Genomic DNA, 17,899 nt, shown 5'->3' with positions numbered 1-17,899 from the left:
ACTATGGTTTCAACATAGGTGTGAATCAGACATGTGTCAAAGCTGTCCCAGATCAGTTGGATCTGTTTAGACCCATGTCCGATTCAGGCTTAGGTCAAAGCAACCCAGATCTGAATTGGACCTGGACCTATTGTGACCCAAGTCAGACTCAGTCTTGCGTCAAGGATCTGGGTCTGAATTGGACCTGGGTCTATTGGTTTGACTCAGTGGGATTCAGACCTGGGTCAAAGTAAACCGAGGTTTGAATCAGTCTGGGTATACAGAGCCAGGTCTGGCCCAGATTATATATATATATATATATATATCACTTAAACACACCCATACGCACCTATGTCGCATAGGTGCGGGTGTGGCGATACGGCACTTTAAAAAAAAATTGGGTGCGGGAATATATAGGTGTGTATGTGTGTGTTTAAGTGAGAGATGATGAATGTATATTGAGTGTGTGTGCATGATTATTGTAGTGAGGTTTTTCTTGTATAATTTTTGTGTTTATTTTACATCAATAAAATATTTAACTTTTTATGTCTTGTTTCTTCATGCCTTATTGTATCTAGCCAAATGCATCTTTATAATGCATTTGGATTTTATCTATGTTGTTATGTTAAGTTTCTTGTGTCTCAGGGTTCTGTGCCATTTCCTGACAAATGCTTTCTCATCCCTGACACCAATTTACCCAATCCTGCTGTACAACACACACACACATAAATTGATTTACAGAAATGTCAATGACATGAAAATGTTTTCAGTTGCAGTGCCCTTTTTCTTCAGATTAGGTATTTCTCTGCTTTTAGGAATGCAAGAATATGACGAGATCATCTATCATTATCCCTATTTTAATGGGCAAAAGATTTGATGCTTCCTTGTATTCATTAGATATTTTGACTCCCTTTCTCATATGATTTCCTCTCATACATTTTTGTTCCATCTTTTTACTTTTTTCTCTATAGAATAAATGCCTTTTGTTAGGAAACAAAAAATAACATCAAATTTGGCATACAGTAATACACCTTTAAACGAGAACAAAAATAGTAAAGCATTAATTTTTCCAAATTTTAGGAAACCTCTTTGATTTGGATCCCCGTGTTGCGCACACACACATGCCGCATGCTCAAACACATGCACACGCACACACACAACAGAGCTGGATCCCTGCATACTGGTCCCCACAGGGGAACAGATTGATGCAGAAGAAAATGGTTTACCTCAAGATTTTTTACTATTTGACTAATTGCGGCTTCCGAGTCTCTCTTACAATCTTGGAAAGATGAATCACCATATGCCTGCCATATAAAAACAGATTTGTCTCGTTATGCCTTCAGAAAGATGACAGGAGATAGACTATGCAAAAAAGATAAAGAATGAAACAAGATGAAAGTGCAAGTGAAAAGGTAAACCTCTAGAATTGGCATGGCACCAGTGTAGTATCTCACAGCATCTCCATAAGCTCCAGTTTTCACACATTTTGTTAGTTGAATTGGAAGATCATATATAAACTGCTCCTCAGAGATAGAGTTAGACCACTCAAATGAGATCATTAGATTATATATAACAAATTCTAGTACATACAACTTACAAGATAAGAAATGGGTATGTGCTAAATGAAATATGCTAAATGGGTTTTTTTGGTGTTTTTTTCGCAGTTCCGACCCCATAAATGTGTTGAGCATGGTTGATTTACGAGGAATCCACACCTGGATCATGTGTTTTCGATGAAAAAAATGATATTTGGAGCCTAAAATTTTTACAAAGATTTGGGACTGTAGATTTTTCGAATGATATAAAAACCCACCCATGTGTTGGAATCAAACACTTCAAGAGCTGATCCCTATAAAATCAAGTACATAGATCACATCTGTATGGTCAGAATTTAAAAATAAAACGAAAAAAACCTGGAAAACTCATTTAGCATGTTTCATTTAGCACGTACCCATTACTCACTACAGCTGATCCCTATATATATATAAACACCACCCCCAGAAACCTTTTTTTAATAAAGTATTGCATATATATGAGGCGCCCTAGCTACGATATTATAGGTTTCTTCCTCTTGACCGAATCTGTAACCTGCATTAGCAGACTCATTTTCAGTAGTCTCCCTGATCAAACTAGAAATTTCAAAATTTTAGCTTTTGTATAGGGGGTAATAACCATTACACGATTTCTATACAATTCAAAATTTGGATGGAGTTTTTTTTTTCTTTTTTTGGAAGAATCAATCTGGAAATTTGTAAATTTGACCACTAGAGTTATGATCCAATAAGATTTTTCGGGTGCAGAAACATGTTAAATCTTAAACTCAGTTCATAGGACATTCACACCTACATCACCACTAGAAAAAGAAAAAATGCAATAATAGAAAAGCAGCCAAGGAGAGACATATGCTGCAGATGAGGAGTGATGCAATCAAAGGAACATCTTTAATGAAAAAAATGGGAAATATGAGGAAACAAGAGACGGGGAGAGAAATTAAAATATCAAGTAGAAAGATAAACCGGGGAAGTTGGAGAAAAAAGGTTATCCTGCAAGGCTGAAATACAGATTAAGACACTATGTAATCTTCATTACTGGACCTCAAAGCTAAAAGTTCAAACTATACACTATCCAACAATAACAAGAAATTGCAAATGTAAGTACAATAGGAAACAAGTGAGACAAGATATATTCAGGGATAAGACTCACAAGGAAATCACCTGAACTTGACGTAAAAGGTTTCGAGTGCGATGCAATTTCTCTATATGTCCTCTCTTTTCATAAAGAGATGTATTGACACGATCACTTCCAGCTTGAACAGACATTATCTGCACAATAGATAATCTGGATCTTGCAGTCATATTAATCAAGAACAAAAATAACAATCACAAATTTTCTTTGTCGACAAAACCTTATTGAGCAGCTGCTCCATGTTCGCTTCCATGACAACAATGTTTGTTTTCATCCTGTCAATACATAACATTTATAATTACAATACGAGTTACAATGTGAATTTTACATCATTCGCTCCAAGAAGTATCCTGTTATGAACTGTATTAAAAAGATAAGAAAAAAAAAGGAAGAGGACCAAAAACAATGATACTGAAAACTAAAAAAAAGGATTCCAAGGAGATATATGAACAATGAGGACAAATGACTACGAGATGGATTACAGGTAGCAGAATATGTCATAAAGCTCGGTGAGAAGCAAACTTGAAGATAAAGAACACTCTTAAAGCTTCAATTGGATGATACCTAAGTTAACATAGTTATCCAACTCAGTAATCAGTATAGAATAAGAAATTTTCTCAAATGACTGTACGATCATTATCATTACCAACAACCACAACACCATCATCATTGTCTTCAACCTTTAATAAAACATTAAAAAGACCAAAATAAAGAATTTCCATATGTGTGAATTATTCACAAATTTCAAAATGTGCTTCTCATTGATTTGTAGGGCTATGTACATGCACAAGTAAATAATCATCATCAAGTCTTGTCACATCTACTTGGCATCATCTTTTGGTGTCCTATTTCTTCATTCATTACTATAAAGTCCTCAACCCTAGCCAACTCCATCCTTTCATAGCATCTCATACTATGCACACTTCCATATATTTATTGATCTTCTCTTTCTCCAAATCCAATAAACATGCAATACACTTCCCCTTAACACTAACAACATTTAATATCATTGTAAAACATATCCAAGCCATCACATGAAATATTCCTAATTTTCTCTTTTATCAGTACCACTGACACTAATTCCGATGTATTTAATCATAATTCTACCCTTTCACAATATTCCAGAAAACCACCACAACATATAGATCTCAACTATATGCACTCTATCCTCTTATCTACTACTTGAACGCTCTGCACCAAATAGAACTGAATGACGGATAAGGGTGCATTTGCAACAAACAGCATGAATTATATCACAAGAATCCTGATAGATGAAAATGTTTCTCAAAAGGGTAGTCAGAAAGCATGTGAATCATGTTTAACTCATACAGAACAAAAAGATTAAGGAATCACATTTTATGAGATGCTTGTATCGAAGATGGGTAGTCTCACCTTTTAATTGTGTCAGTGGCACCAATGAACTTGTTGTAATTTTCATAAACCAGCATCTGAAGATCAGTATCCAAATTTTTTATCTCAGCCGCCATTTCTACATGTTTTTGAAGAAGACTCTCCAAATTTGACCTCTGTATCTGCAGGAAGGCAGTAATACAAACAATCCTTGATACCAAGAAACACTAGCATAGATTTGAAAATATAGTCAATAAATTCACTCCAGTGCAGAAACGTATCACAGAACACCAAAATAAACTTACAGAAAAAGCAGAGCAAGTCAAGCACTATAACAAAATCAAAATGGAGAAATAACAGCCGAAAACACCGACTTCTTAACATAGAGAGGAAACCCGAGGAGGAACAAGTCTAATAAAAAATATAAGAGTTACATCCGAAACCAAAAAACATAAAAATCAGATGGAAACTTTCAGAAGTTGTAAACCCTAATATCAGCAATCGCATCGTGAGGACTAGGTCAACAGAGGTAAATTCAACAGGAAATACACAATAGCGCCAAACTCTGCAAGCAATGCACCACCAAAAAAACCAAAAATCACACACCTCAAAGCCCAAACTCAGTCAGAAGAAACCTAATTTCCACTAAGCACAACATCCATGAGCAGTCAAGCAAGCAAAACGCACCAGGTTCAATCTCAAAACCTCTAATATTCACCAAATTGCGCAAATTCTTGGAAGTCATAAAACCCTAATATCAGCAATCACTTCTTGAGGGCTAAACCAAAACACATAAATTCAACAAAAAATACGCAATAAAACCTAATTCGGCAAGCAATGTGTCGGCAATACGCTAAAAATCACACACCTCAAAACCCAAATTCAGTCAGAATAAACCCTATTTTCCGCTAAACGCATCGCCCAGACGAAATCAAGCAAGAAAAAGGCGCCAGATCCAAACTCAAACCCCGCTGATCTCCGACGAATTATGCGAAAACGAGCCGAAACCATCCAAACCGAAACCCTCAAAGAAGTCGAGAGAAGACAAAAGAACCAGAAAGACGGATGATCGAGAAGTGCATACCAAGTGGGTCATGTAGAGATCGGAATCGAAGGAGGGGGAGTCGATGGGGTCGACCGATCTGATGGAGGCCTTGCCGACGGAGGCAACGGGGGAGTAGAAGCTGGAGAGCAACTCCCTCATCTTCCTCGCCTTGTCGTCCATCGGCAGATCGACGGCCATCCTTCACACTCTCTGCAATTCCTCTCTCTCTCTCTCTCTGCGATTTCTCCCCGCCCTTTTAAAGCCTTCGCCCGCGTAAAATTGAACGGTCATTTGCAAATAGAAGACTTGTTACTCGTGTATCTAAAAATAAATAAAAAATTATTGAATTGTGAAAGAAACATTTACAAAAGCACACCTAACGTTTAGCCTATTTACAAACACTAACTAACTTTTAAAATATTACAAATACATGCTTAACTTTTGAGAATTGTACGAATCCGATTTGGTGGATTCGGTATTAATTTTGCATTGAAATCTGAATCCAGATTTGATTAATACCCGAATCCGATTAAATGTAAATACCTTGTTTGAGGCTAGTCGGATCCGAATTCGGTTTTATCTTTTTCCATCCGAATCTGAATCAGATTAGACCAGATCCGATTAAATTGAATACCGTAATGCCTAGTTCCTACTTCCTACCCGTTGATATCCCTAACTAGGCGTGTATTTCTAATATTTCAAAATTTAGGCTTTCATTTGTAAATAGACCAATAGTTAGATATCTTATTGTAAATTTTCATTAAGGAAAAACGATAACGTGTGAACGGGTCAGACTTTCTCCGGACCCAATGGATCAGGGACTGCGTCCAACATCAATGTGCTACTGCCGATCCAGATCTGGTTCCAGATCCAAACGGCCCTAGATTAGGCACAACCATATTCAGGGTCTGGTTACATATGGCACACACCAGACCAGATGAAATCTTATCTTTGTATGTTTTTAAGTTGAAAAATAATATATTGTGATCGGATCTTGAGTCATACCTAGGGGTGTCAACACCTCAGATATAATCGGTTATCCTACCTAAATCTGAATCCGATTAGTCGGATTAGATAGCCAAATTTGGAGCGGGGTATTGAGTTTTGCATCCGAATCCAAGTCTGAATCCGACCAAAATATGATTCGGATTATGTGTAAATATTGGATTTTAAGCTAATCAGCTTCGGATTTGATTTTATCTAATCTCATCCAAATCCAAATCCAATTAGGTCAGACCTAGTAATTTTGACCCGAGCCCAACACATTTACATCCCTAGTCATACCGCATAAAATCTTAAACCAAGACAAGTCCATATAATGTTGGATCCCAAAGGTCCAACCTGATCACCAAGTCGGGCCTACGTCACTAAGTCCGAACCTGGATCTTATTAGATCTGAACTGGGTTGAATTGGGTCATACCTGACCTGCTGACAGCCCTATACAATGATTAAAAATATTTCCAAGGGTCGACTTTCCACTTTCCACGCATGTTTGCAAACCCTTGAAAAAACACCACTTTCTAGGGTTTTTGAAAAACGGAAAATCAAGCAAACCACTTTCTCAAGTACTTACAAACTTGACAAGATGGAAAACTAGACGGCAGATCATGTGCAATCACATTGCAGACTTTAGTGTGCCGCATCCACCCTCCATCTTCTGTTGCGCCCCACAGCTGACAGGTTGTACCCCTGAGATGGAGGGCGGTCAGGTGCAGTGGCATACTCAAAATGTGCAATGTGATTGCACCTGATCTACGGTCTACCCTCGAAAAAATAGAATTTTCAATTGTGTGTAAATTTATAACCTTTTAAGGCATGTTTGAAAACAGAATTTCCCAACTGGGGACCTCGCTACTTTTTCTCCCTCAATTTTAGGGGGAAACTTTTTCACAAAATGGTGGAACAGTGGGGAGAAGTTTCCAGTGAAAAGATCAGGTGCAATATGATTGCACAAATATTTGTGCATTAAGCACCTGATCACTCCTCATCTTGGGGATAGGGCCTGATGGAGGGCAATCAGGTGTTTAATGCACGAATTTTGTGCCATGTGATTGCACCCTATCCCTGACTCGAAGTTTCTCTGTCTTTGTTGGGGGAGTGTGGGCCCACTAAAAAAGTGGAGGAGAACTTCCTCCCTATCTTCAAACACACCATGAGAGGCAAATTAACATACTAAAATTTTCCGGCCGTACATTATTTGACAAAATTTCCATCTCATATTTTTGGGAAAAGCCCTGACAAATAGGATTGTGTTCTACCACAGGCATGCCTGCCGTAAAAACCAATGCTGTCAGAATCGTATCGGACCATGATTCATTTTCTAAACGATTCAGTTCGTCCATAACGATTCTGAGTTGAATCAGGAAACTTTTAACCAGCAGCTGGTACGTGTCAATAAAATTATTAAAATATATAAAAAACTATTTGTAATCGTATTTTCAAAAAATAAACAGATTCAGATCAGTTGTACATCAAATTCTTGGCGATACGATACGAATCGACCTATTCGCAAGGATACCCACAACATTGGTACAAACACACCTTAAACGGGTGCATCCAAACAAGCCCTGAGTGGAAATATAATTGGTCGTTGAAACACTGACACGCATTTGAATATTCACAATCAAATGATCCAAAATGATATTGGAATAGGAACCACAGGCTTTGCTTGTGAGCCCAATAAAAGAGAGAGACAGAGAAAGAGAGAGAGAGGCTAAGAAACGAGCCAAGCAAACCAAAGAGGGTGTTCAAGCTTGGCTTATTCTTGTGGCAAGCCAAGCCAAGTTCGAGCTCATGGCAATCTAGAGTCAAACGAACTGAGCTCGAGATAGCTCATTTAATAAAGGAAAAAACAGACATTTTTCAAATCTGAAAAATAATAGAATTTATACTTTAAACCTATAAAGTCAAGCTCAAATTGGCCCATAAACAAGCCAAGCAAACCAAAGAGGGTGTTCAAGCTTGGCTTATTCTTGTGGTAAGCCGAGCCAAGCTCAAGCTCAAGGCAATCTAGAGTCAAACGAACTGAGCTCGAGATGACTCATTTAATAAAGGAAAAAAAACATTTTTCAAATCTGAAAAATAATAGAATTTATACTCTAAACCTATAAAGCCAAGCTAAAATTGGCTCAGAAACGAGCCAAGCAAACCAAAGAGGGTGTTCAAGCTTGGCTTATTCTTGTGGCAAGCCGAGCCAAGCTCGAGCTCATGGCAATCTAGAGTCAAACGAACTGAGCTCGAGATGGCTTATTTAATAAAGGAAAAAAAACATTTTTCAAATCTGAAAAATAATAGAATTTATACTTTAAACCTATAAAGCCAAGCTCAAATGGGCTCAGAAACGAGCCAAGCAAACCAAAGAGGGTGTTCAAGCTTGGCTTATTCTTGGGGCAAGACGAGCCAAACTCTAGCTCATGACAATCTAGAGTCAAACGAACTGAGCTCAAGATGGCTCAATTAATAAAGAAAAAAAAACATTTTTCAAATATGAAAAATAATAGAATTTATACTCTAAACCTATAAAGCCAAGTTCAAATTCACTAATTTACAAAATAAATGATTGTTGGGCTGGCCCATTAAGTGTCCCGGTTCTCAGTGAGGTTCCTCGTCATAAAAAAAAAACTTATTCTTGCAAGAAAAACTTCAACCATTTTACACTATATAATATAAAATATATGTAAAATATATTTATTACTAGTTGGGCTTATACAAGCTAAAACAAGCTGAATATTCATTGTTTGGCTTGTCGAGCCTATTTCACGAGTGCCTTGTTTCGCTTCCCAAGACTGGAGAGAAGGTGGAAAATGAATTTCGATACAGAGATGAACAATGCACTTGTCCATAGTCATTCAAACTGGAACCCACTTCATTGTAGTCTGTAATCAACGAAGGATGCTGTGATATGCTACTATATTCATGAATCAATCATGTATATGTTAAAACCTCAACATTCTTTTTTTTTAAGAGAAATTGCTCAACATGTTCTCTCTGAGAAGAGAAATATCTCAACATATTAAACAATGTGAAAAGTGATTGCCTCACCGTAAAGTCAAGTTGAAAGTTTGGAAAATGACGGTACTGTACGAAAAAATTTGATGCATTTTTTCCAAATGCCTCACAATTTACCAGACTTGCCAAATGGACAATTCTGCACATACCTAACTTTTTCTGAACTCTTTTACCCCTCACAGTCACAGCTGCGAATTTTCAATATGCGCAGGTCACGACCCTAAAAGTTGATGGACTTGAGAAACTCGTCAACAAAATCGCAACTGATATTGTGATATTCTAAAAATTATTGAGAAAATCCTTTACCTTGCAAAATTTTCAAGAAGTATCGTCATGTGAAATTACTAAAAACTTGTGAAAGTCTTATATTACAAAATTCACAAAGAGTATCATAATGGTATTGCAAAATTCTTTTTATTGCAAAATTCCAATTTATATAATTAACAATTTGTTTCTCAAACCCTTATTTACATTTGGATGCCTTATTTTTGCAGCTTTAGGATTCTTTTGGTTCACGATATTTAGGCAACATTTTGACTTTACAAAAATCCCTCATCAATGACTGTTCATCGACAGTGATTCACCAATGGTGGAAAACCCTAAAAGCATGAGCGACACTTCATCAGTAATTTTTTCTTGTAAAAGCATGACAAAACTTCATCAACGGTAAGTTTTTCCGATAAAAGCATTAATGGCGAGAAGCTCAACTATACTTCATTGGCAATAAAAATATCAACGGTGGATTTTTTTTTAGTAAAAGCATTGGTAGTAAAATCTTATAGTATGAATGAGATAGAAAACAAAAAATACATCGTCACTACAAAAATTGATCAGCTAAAAATTTGTTTTCATCATAGATAATGATTGAAATGTAGATATGAGAACATAAGCTATTCTACAATTTTTTGAGAAAATTCATGAGGGCATGAGAAGGGTAAAGAGGTCTTTAAAAAATTAAGAACCTTTAAAATTGTAGATTTGATGGATTTGATACATTGTAAAGCATTTTTTAAAACACATCATTTTTATCGTACAATAAGATCATTTTCCATTAAAAATTTATAATAATTTTTTACTGCATCCCGGACAGTTATATTTACCTTTTTCCCAAAATTGAAGTTTTCTCTTCAAGACAAAAGGCACCACATACATGGAAGATCGACGAGATCAGATCAGGTGATCCATATTTGACATCTTTACCGTCCAATGCTTCATCAATTTGTGGATGGTGATGATGCCAAATTACTTTCCTTAAAGTGACTTGACGGGATTACCAGATCTCCACAATATGATTGCTTTCACTTTTACATGTTTGTCAGAGTCAGCATATCACCACTCAAAAAGATATCTACACTTGCCTCTTAGAACATTGCTCTGACTACCCATGTGATAACAGGGGCATCCGAGTGAGCCAGGATCAGGTGCCACCACATGGCACACTTTGAAGTGTGCCGCTGCACCTGATGCCCTCCATCTTTGGCTGACAGTCTATCAGTTGTAGGGCCCAAAAGCAGATGGAGGACAGCTAGGTGCAGAGGCACACTCAAAGCGTGCCATGTGATGGCACCTGATCCTGACTCCATCTGAGTCCTGCTAAGATGTATACTAATAAACAACGAGTGTTTGAATGAAAGACAACTGAATGAACAATTACTAAAATAAAATTACAAGTGACAGATCCTTCTGCCTGTACAAGTTCTTTATCAGGATCAGAGGAAAATTAAGAATTATGCGCACCCAGGTATCAAGAAACTTCTCAAACTATAATGCAGTTTTCATGTCTACCAGCAACTAAAAGCATTTGTGCAACATCAAAATTTCATTCTCGCTAAAAACTTTCACAAGATGGTAAATCCCCAACCTCTTGTTGGTGTTGCTTGAGCCGACTGGCTAAACTGTCGTGGGAATACGGGTGAATTCATATTAATCTTCAGAATATATCAAGGGGCGAGCGACCTTTACCTTAAGGAATCTCGAGTAAAAAAATTGAAACATTTTAAATCACCAAATTGGAAACAAAGGATAGAGTAAAGCGCAAAACACACTCATGCTCTGGCCAACCCAAGGAAACAAATGGGATTACTGCATGAATTGTCCTGTGAAATTTTACATCATAAAAGATGAATTACAGGAAAAATTTGTGAAACATAGTTACCTAGTTGTGATAACTTAGGATTCGCTGAATGTAATGTACCTACAAAAAATGGAGCAGCTCAAAGAATTAAGACTCCGCGATTATTTGTTACTCCCATAAGCAGCCAATTCCCGAAAGGCGGCAGATGAAACAGTCATCATGGAAAGAATATCTACTCGAACACAACCTTTTTCTCTGTGACTGGATCGTCAATAAACGCTAAATCAAATATCTGGTTGTAATAATCGACGAAATAGACTTCAAGGCCTTCTTTCACGTTGGGCGCAAGCTCATCAAAATCCCTTCGGTTGGCAGATGGGAATATTATAGTCTTAACATCACTCCGCCTTGCAGCGATTGTCTTTTCCTTGACCTAGTTGTCCCATAAAAAGATTGTTAGATAAAAGAAGCATAAGCCAGACAATTTGGAGCCACAATTAAATACATGATAATGAAAGGTACCAACATATTATAGAGCCGATACAATGTAAAAGAATAAACATTGTAATTAGCACCCTTGTTTGAATATGATCCATGAAGATGGGCACAACATATACTTATTTTTAAATAACAAAAGGATGATAACACCTATTAAAATAGGTCAACATACCCCACCGATTGGGAGAATCCGCCCCATCAAAGTTACTTCCCCAGTCATGGCAAGGTCATTCTTCACACGCTTCCTCATAGCCAATGACAACATAGAAGTAATCATGGTACAACCAGCACTGGGTCCATCCTTTGGCGTAGCACCTGCTGGCACATGAAGATGGAGCTTGGAGGTGGAAAAGAACAGGTTTTCTGGATCTTTCTCAAGTAGTATCGATCTAGCTACAGTATGCGCGATTTGGGCACTTTCCTTCATGACATCACCAAGTTGACCTGTCAAATGCAATGCACCTTTTCCTTCTCCTTGTTCCACAAGAGTTGTCTCTATATACAATGTAGAACCACCCATCGCAGTCCATGCAAGGCCCATCACAACACCCTCTGGTGTCTGGTCATATATTCGATCGGCATGAAATACTGGCTTGCCAACAAAATCAGACAAATTGGACGTGTCAACAGCTAATTTATCCACGGTCTTACCAACATCTATTTCCTGAATAATATCAGCTGTTTCTTTATCCTGGCAAAAAAAAACAAATAGGCCAACTAAAGTATTACCATAACATGATTTAATGGGAGATATTCTCAAAATAACACAAATTAGAAAAGCACTTTAATCTTCTAATAGACCTCTGAATCAAGAGGTTGCCCAGAAACACATGGGCTTTGATCTGCAGCTGGCTCCAAACTTGAAGACTCTGTCATTGTGGAGTTTTCACAGGCCTGCTCTTGGTTTGCAGCTTCTTCAGATTTGATATTCATAGTCTCAGCTGGAACTTCAATAGTTTCTTCAGTAGGTGGATGTTTAGAATCAGCAGCCTCAACTTCCTGAATGGTGGCAACTGTTGATGGCTCATTTGATACCCCCTGGCGTACCAGCTGCAAAGCAATCTGCCAGACAAGGAAGGCATGGAATTAGTGATTTTTTTCTGGTGGATAGCAAGTTTGCCAGGCATTAAAGGAACTTAAAGATCACTCATTCATAATTTATACAGATCAGAAGATCATAGATCAAGAAAACAACATCTCTTTCTAGTATTTGTTGATAGCCATCAAAGGGGAATTAACTCTGTTGGATCAAAATATTATAAGCACCACTCCATGCGGAAAGTTTGGCATAAGTTTTTCCATCTTGACTGTAAGCATGAGCTCTACCATCAGTACCCAGCTCTGGGTTTAAGAAATAAGTCATGACAGCTGTCTGCTATCAGATATAAGACTTTGACAACGATCTCCTGAAGTACTCGTCTTCTGGTTCTAGTAGACCTGATTTTGGACCTGTACCTCAACACTGTATCAGGACCATAACTTTTTTTTTAGATTTATAACCCAAAGAAACTGCACCCGACACGAAGACCTGGTCGCGCTGGCTCAGCCTGCCATACCTATGGTCGTCGTGCCGACAGCGTAAAACTCTGAGGCTAGGACCCCTGCCCCCGGGGCCTATGCTATGCATTGGCTTGTGCAGAGGGGCAACGCCCATGGGAATCGAACCTTGACTGCCCGTCTAGCAGCCAAGGCCCCACCCCACTATGCCAACTCCCGTTGGGGCCATTTGGGGCCATCAGGACCATAACTTATTGTTTAATCTTTCCCTTGAGCAACTAAAGTATAGGAAACACATCAATATAAGAGATTTGCAGGAAATTGCTTAGCAATAAATTTAATGGCTTATGTATCAGAAGTGAACTAAGATAAAAATATAAAAACTACCAACAAATGAAATATGGGCATGAGCATCACACATGCCAATACAATAACAAAAGGGGGTAAACAAAATGGAAGGTTGCAACATGTGATGAAGTAGCCACACAAAATAACTGATGCTTGTGAAGTCGAGTAGGAATGTCAGAGCTTGTGCAAGATGCATAAAAAAAAATCACAAACAGGGATGCAAACCATACCTTACGGTAAATTTTGTCTATGTGCTTTTGAAGATTGCGAACGCCCGCTTCACGGCAGTAATTTTCTATAAGTGCAAGAAGGGCAGCATCAGTCACTTCAACCTGGATCAGCAAAGGCTTGTAGATAAGTGAATAAATTTATAACTTATGGTGACTACCTAAGTCTAAAGCATTACCATGTAGATGAGACAAAGCTTGTAAAGATGATGATGACGATGATGATGCTGTGACTAAATAACAAACCAGAGAAAAAAGAACACCGTGTTTCACTCATAAATTGAAAGCTAACCTGTTCTGGCTTGATACCACATGCTTCACGGGTTGCCTTCTCCAAATAATCCCGAGCAATATGCACCTTTTCATCAGTTATATAGCCAGCAATAGAAATAACTTCCATCCTGTCTAGAAGAGGATTTGGAATCATCTCGATAACATTAGCTGTGCAAACAAAAAGAACCTACAACACCACAAGAAAAACATAGATGAGTAATTAAACTAAGATAAAACTGTCAATCAGTTTCCTCTAGCCATTTTAGATATTTAGAGTCTTCTCAGAAAATAAGGCTGCTACTATCCTTAAAGAAACAACACAGTCAATCTAATGAAGGTTAAGAACTGTCAAATTAAAAGTTTGTTAAGAATATGGGTTAGATCCATAAGGGCATACTTGTCATTCAAGTTAGATAAGGCATGTGGTTGGATTTGTATTAGGGGCACTTTTGTACATTGGTCATATACATATATAAGAAGGAATAGGACGTCAATCCTAATTGGGTCGTCCTCATTGCTGCTTCTAATTTCTTTCTTTCTCATCTCTATCTTGCAAGACATGACTCCCAAGGCACAAATCGAAACTGGTATCAGATTTGGGGCGAGATTAAGTCCTCATCAAATCAAAGACTGATTTCTCTGTTCAGATAAGTTGATTATTCTTGTTTCTTCCACCCTCTCTAATCTTTTCCTCTTCTCAAATATCTATTTTTCTTAGTGCTCTCTTCCTTAATCCCAACACCAAATTTGTTCAACCCCAGATCTGATCTGGTTCAGATTTAGATCAGCAGACAACAAAAAAAGGAAAAAGGGATCCTGACCTTAAAAAAAAGGAAAAGCTAAAAAAAAAAATCGTATTTGGGTCTAGTTATTCTCATATTTAATCAGACCTAAAGCCAAAAAAGGCCCAAGTTGCTGACATCAGCATCTCTGCTGATTTCTCATTTCTGTCAAATCTTTTTCTGATTCAGTAGCTTTATTTTTTGCAATCTGTTCTGTATCTTGCTTGTGTTTTCCTTTTTGTATATATATATATATATATATATATATATATATATATATATTCCTTTGTTCCTTGTTTTCAGCATCCTGTGATTTTTGTGTTTTCTAGCAGTCCTTTGTGTTAAAATGTAAAACTGTACATATATGTATATATAATAATATTATATTATTATATATATAAATACATTTTTAATTTCTTTCTTTTCTGTATTTTTTTTCCTTTATTTTTATTTTTTGTCTTTATGTCATCTAGTTCAGTTTGAACTAGAATGACTGTTGCTAGTCAAGTCCTGTCCAGACTTGACTAGCAATAGAGCTGTTGGACTGACACATTCCAACAGCTCTAAATAGAGCTGTTGGACTGTGCCCAACAGCTCTATTGAGTCCTCTTTCACCTGTGTATATAAAGGGGTGCAGCCCCTCTTGTATTTCACTCCAATGCTTCTTAAGCAATTGGTTTTTCATATCAATAAAGAATACATTTTTATTTTTATTTTGTTTCCAGTTATACCCTTTTTAAGGGTTATGCTTTAGTGTCATTCTTGACACTTGCTCTTGTTAATCAAAGCTCGTGTTTCGAAGATCCCCATTTCATTTCATGGTATCAAAGCCGCGGAAGTACTAAATCTTGAGGAAAAGCTGCCTCGGTTTCCGTGCCCGTTTGCAAAAGTGTTCGCCACTTGAAGAGAAGTGTTTTATCACTTCATTGGAGAAGATTTCACATCTTGTTGTATTGTTTTTTTTTTTTCTTTCTTTCTCATTTTCCTTCTTGTTTCTCTTCTATCCCTATTCTTTCTCTCCTTGTAATCGATGGATGACAATGATAAAGTCACCATCATGACTATGAAACTAAGCGATACGAACTATGTAACATGGGCTTCAATCATGAAGCACCATATATGGGGAAAAAGCTTATGGGGGATTGTGGATGGTTCCGATTCGGAACCTAAGCTATCTCTTACTAAAAAGGAGGGAGATAAAGACGTCCCTCTATCGGAAGAAGAGAAAATCAAGGCTATTGCCTCATACGAGAAGAAATGGAAAGAATGGAGAATATCTCATGCGAAGATAATGTCATGGCTTATCAATAGCGTTGACATTAAAAAATGCTCAAGTCTTGCCAAATTTGATCATGCCGATAAGGCATGGGAATACCTTAAGAATATGTATTCCCTTAAAGATATTGCACACGTGTGCAACCTCCAAGAAAAAGTTCGAATGATGACACAAGGAGACAAAACTATTCGTGAATATTACAATGGGTTGTCCGAACTTTGGGAAGAACTTTCCCTTTTAGAACCAAAGTGGCATTGTGCCGAAGACATCGAGCTTCGTCAGAAACAACTCGATGTTGAACATTTTTACCAGTTTATCACTGGATTAAGGCCGGAATTTGAAACCACTAAATCGGCCCTACTTCACTGGGGAAAAATTCCTTCTATTGTGGAAACTATTGAAGAGTTAACAATGGAAGAAAATCGTCTCCGGAAAGGTTCTTTAAAAATTGAAGATGATTCCGTTTTAGCCGTGTCTAGACCAGGGAATCATGTTCGATCATATAGGCCTCCTCACTTTAACCGACAAAATGGTGACTATGATAAGAAGAAAGTTATTTGTCATCACTGTCATGAACCGGGACACTACAGGCCACAATGTCCCAAACTTAAGGAGCTGAGAGAAAAAAGAGCTGCAATTGCTGGATCGGAGCCTAAAGATCAGGATGCACCAGTTTCCCTGGCCCAACTAATGGAGATCCTTCAGCCTCTCATCAAAGGTGCTTCTTCCTCATCTGAAGCTTCAACCGGCGCAGCAGCCTCATCTTTTTCTGATTTAGGTAAAATTTCTTGGCTTCTTGACTCTGGTGCATCTTTTCATATGACCCCAAATAATCAAAGTCTATCCAAATGTGTTAAAAATAAAACAAGTGTGTCAAAGGTCTTTACTGCTGATGGGACTTCTCTTGAAATAGAAGGAATAGGAGATTTTGAAAAAATTTATAAAACAAAATTTTTTTTTTATTCCAGAAATTAGACATGTTCCCAAATTAAATTTAAATCTTTTATCTGTATCTCAAATTTCTGATTATGGGTGTAATATTTCTTTTTCTTCTCATGGTTGTTGGGTACAGGATCGCCAGTCAGGCAAGCTGATTGGGGAAGGCCATAGAGAAGGAGGACTCTATTACATGGATTTTTTGGAAATGCCGAAGAAAGCTTTTTGTTATAATATTCAAAAAATAGAGTTGGAACTGTGGCATAAGAGACTTGGTCACCCACATATAGCCAAAATCCAACATTTTCCAAATCTAGGGAAATTTTGTAACTCTGAATCATTTGATTGTAAAGATTGTATTCTCGGCAAAATGAAAAGATTACCATTTCAGAACAGAACCTTTTTCTCTTCAAGACCACTTGAATTAATACACTCGGATGTTTGGGGTCCTGCACCAGTAATTTCTAAAGGAGGATTTGTTTACTATGTTATTTTTGTCGATGATTTCTCCCGACATACGTGGATGTACTTTCTCAAACATAAGTCTGAAGTATTTTCATACTTTCAAACTTTTCATAATATGGTTAAAAACAAATTTCAAAATGATATTACTATTTTTCGCACAGATTCAGGGGGAGAGTTTTTATCCACAGATTTTCAAAATTATCTTAAATTGCATGGCATCACACATCAAAGATCTTGTCCTTATACACCTCAACAAAATGGACTGGCAGAACGAAAACATCGTCATATTATAGAAACCACTAGAACTTTATTAATAGCAAATCAAGTCCCTAAAGACTTTTGGGCAGAAGCTGCCTTAACTGCCACTTATCTCATTAATAGGATGCCATCTTCTTCGTTACAAAATATCACTCCCATTGAAAAACTTATGAACATTTCTCCAGACTACTCTAGAT

General features: G+C 37.3%; 2 protein-coding genes across 6 annotated transcripts in view; both read right to left on the bottom strand.

Annotated features, from left to right (window-relative positions):
- LOC149839196 (vacuolar protein sorting-associated protein 51 homolog) overlaps positions 1 to 5,323 on the bottom strand; it is a 91,420-nt gene extending 86,097 nt beyond the window's left edge. Inside the window, exons 1-6 of one of the 4 annotated variants that reach the window (XM_090002368.1) lie at positions 5,099 to 5,323; positions 4,057 to 4,196; positions 2,885 to 2,939; positions 2,694 to 2,801; positions 1,398 to 1,496; positions 1,206 to 1,283 (exon numbers count right to left, since the gene is read on the bottom strand). In XM_090002368.1, coding sequence (XP_089858494.1) covers positions 1,206 to 1,283; positions 1,398 to 1,496; positions 2,694 to 2,801; positions 2,885 to 2,939; positions 4,057 to 4,196; positions 5,099 to 5,257 — 639 coding nt within the window. In that variant the 5' untranslated portion in view covers positions 5,258 to 5,323. Of the gene's footprint in view, positions 1 to 1,205; positions 1,284 to 1,397; positions 1,497 to 2,693; positions 2,802 to 2,884; positions 2,940 to 4,056; positions 4,197 to 4,882; positions 4,961 to 5,098 lie in introns of those variants that run through there. The other 3 variants (XM_090002370.1, XM_090002369.1, XM_090002371.1) reach the window with 3 other exon arrangements.
- Positions 5,324 to 11,116: 5,793 nt separating this feature from the next.
- The window catches only part of LOC149839195 (lon protease homolog, mitochondrial-like), a 61,456-nt gene continuing 54,673 nt past the window's right edge, over positions 11,117 to 17,899 (bottom strand). For both annotated transcript variants that reach the window (XM_090002365.1, XM_090002366.1), the window contains 5 exons: positions 14,005 to 14,172; positions 13,716 to 13,817; positions 12,442 to 12,702; positions 11,813 to 12,331; positions 11,117 to 11,575 (listed from right to left, as the gene is read on the bottom strand). In XM_090002365.1, the coding sequence (XP_089858491.1) occupies positions 11,375 to 11,575; positions 11,813 to 12,331; positions 12,442 to 12,702; positions 13,716 to 13,817; positions 14,005 to 14,172 (1,251 nt within the window). In that variant the 3' untranslated portion in view covers positions 11,117 to 11,374. The remainder of the gene's footprint in view (positions 11,576 to 11,812; positions 12,332 to 12,441; positions 12,703 to 13,715; positions 13,818 to 14,004; positions 14,173 to 17,899) is intronic.

Source organism: Nuphar pumila, chromosome 4 (assembly GCF_984573655.1).
Source record: "Nuphar pumila chromosome 4, dmNupPumi1.hap1.1, whole genome shotgun sequence".
Lineage (NCBI taxonomy): Eukaryota > Viridiplantae > Streptophyta > Magnoliopsida > Nymphaeales > Nymphaeaceae > Nuphar > Nuphar pumila.
Note: the sequence above shows the minus strand (reverse complement) of the source record. Positions and strands in the feature narration are given on the sequence as shown.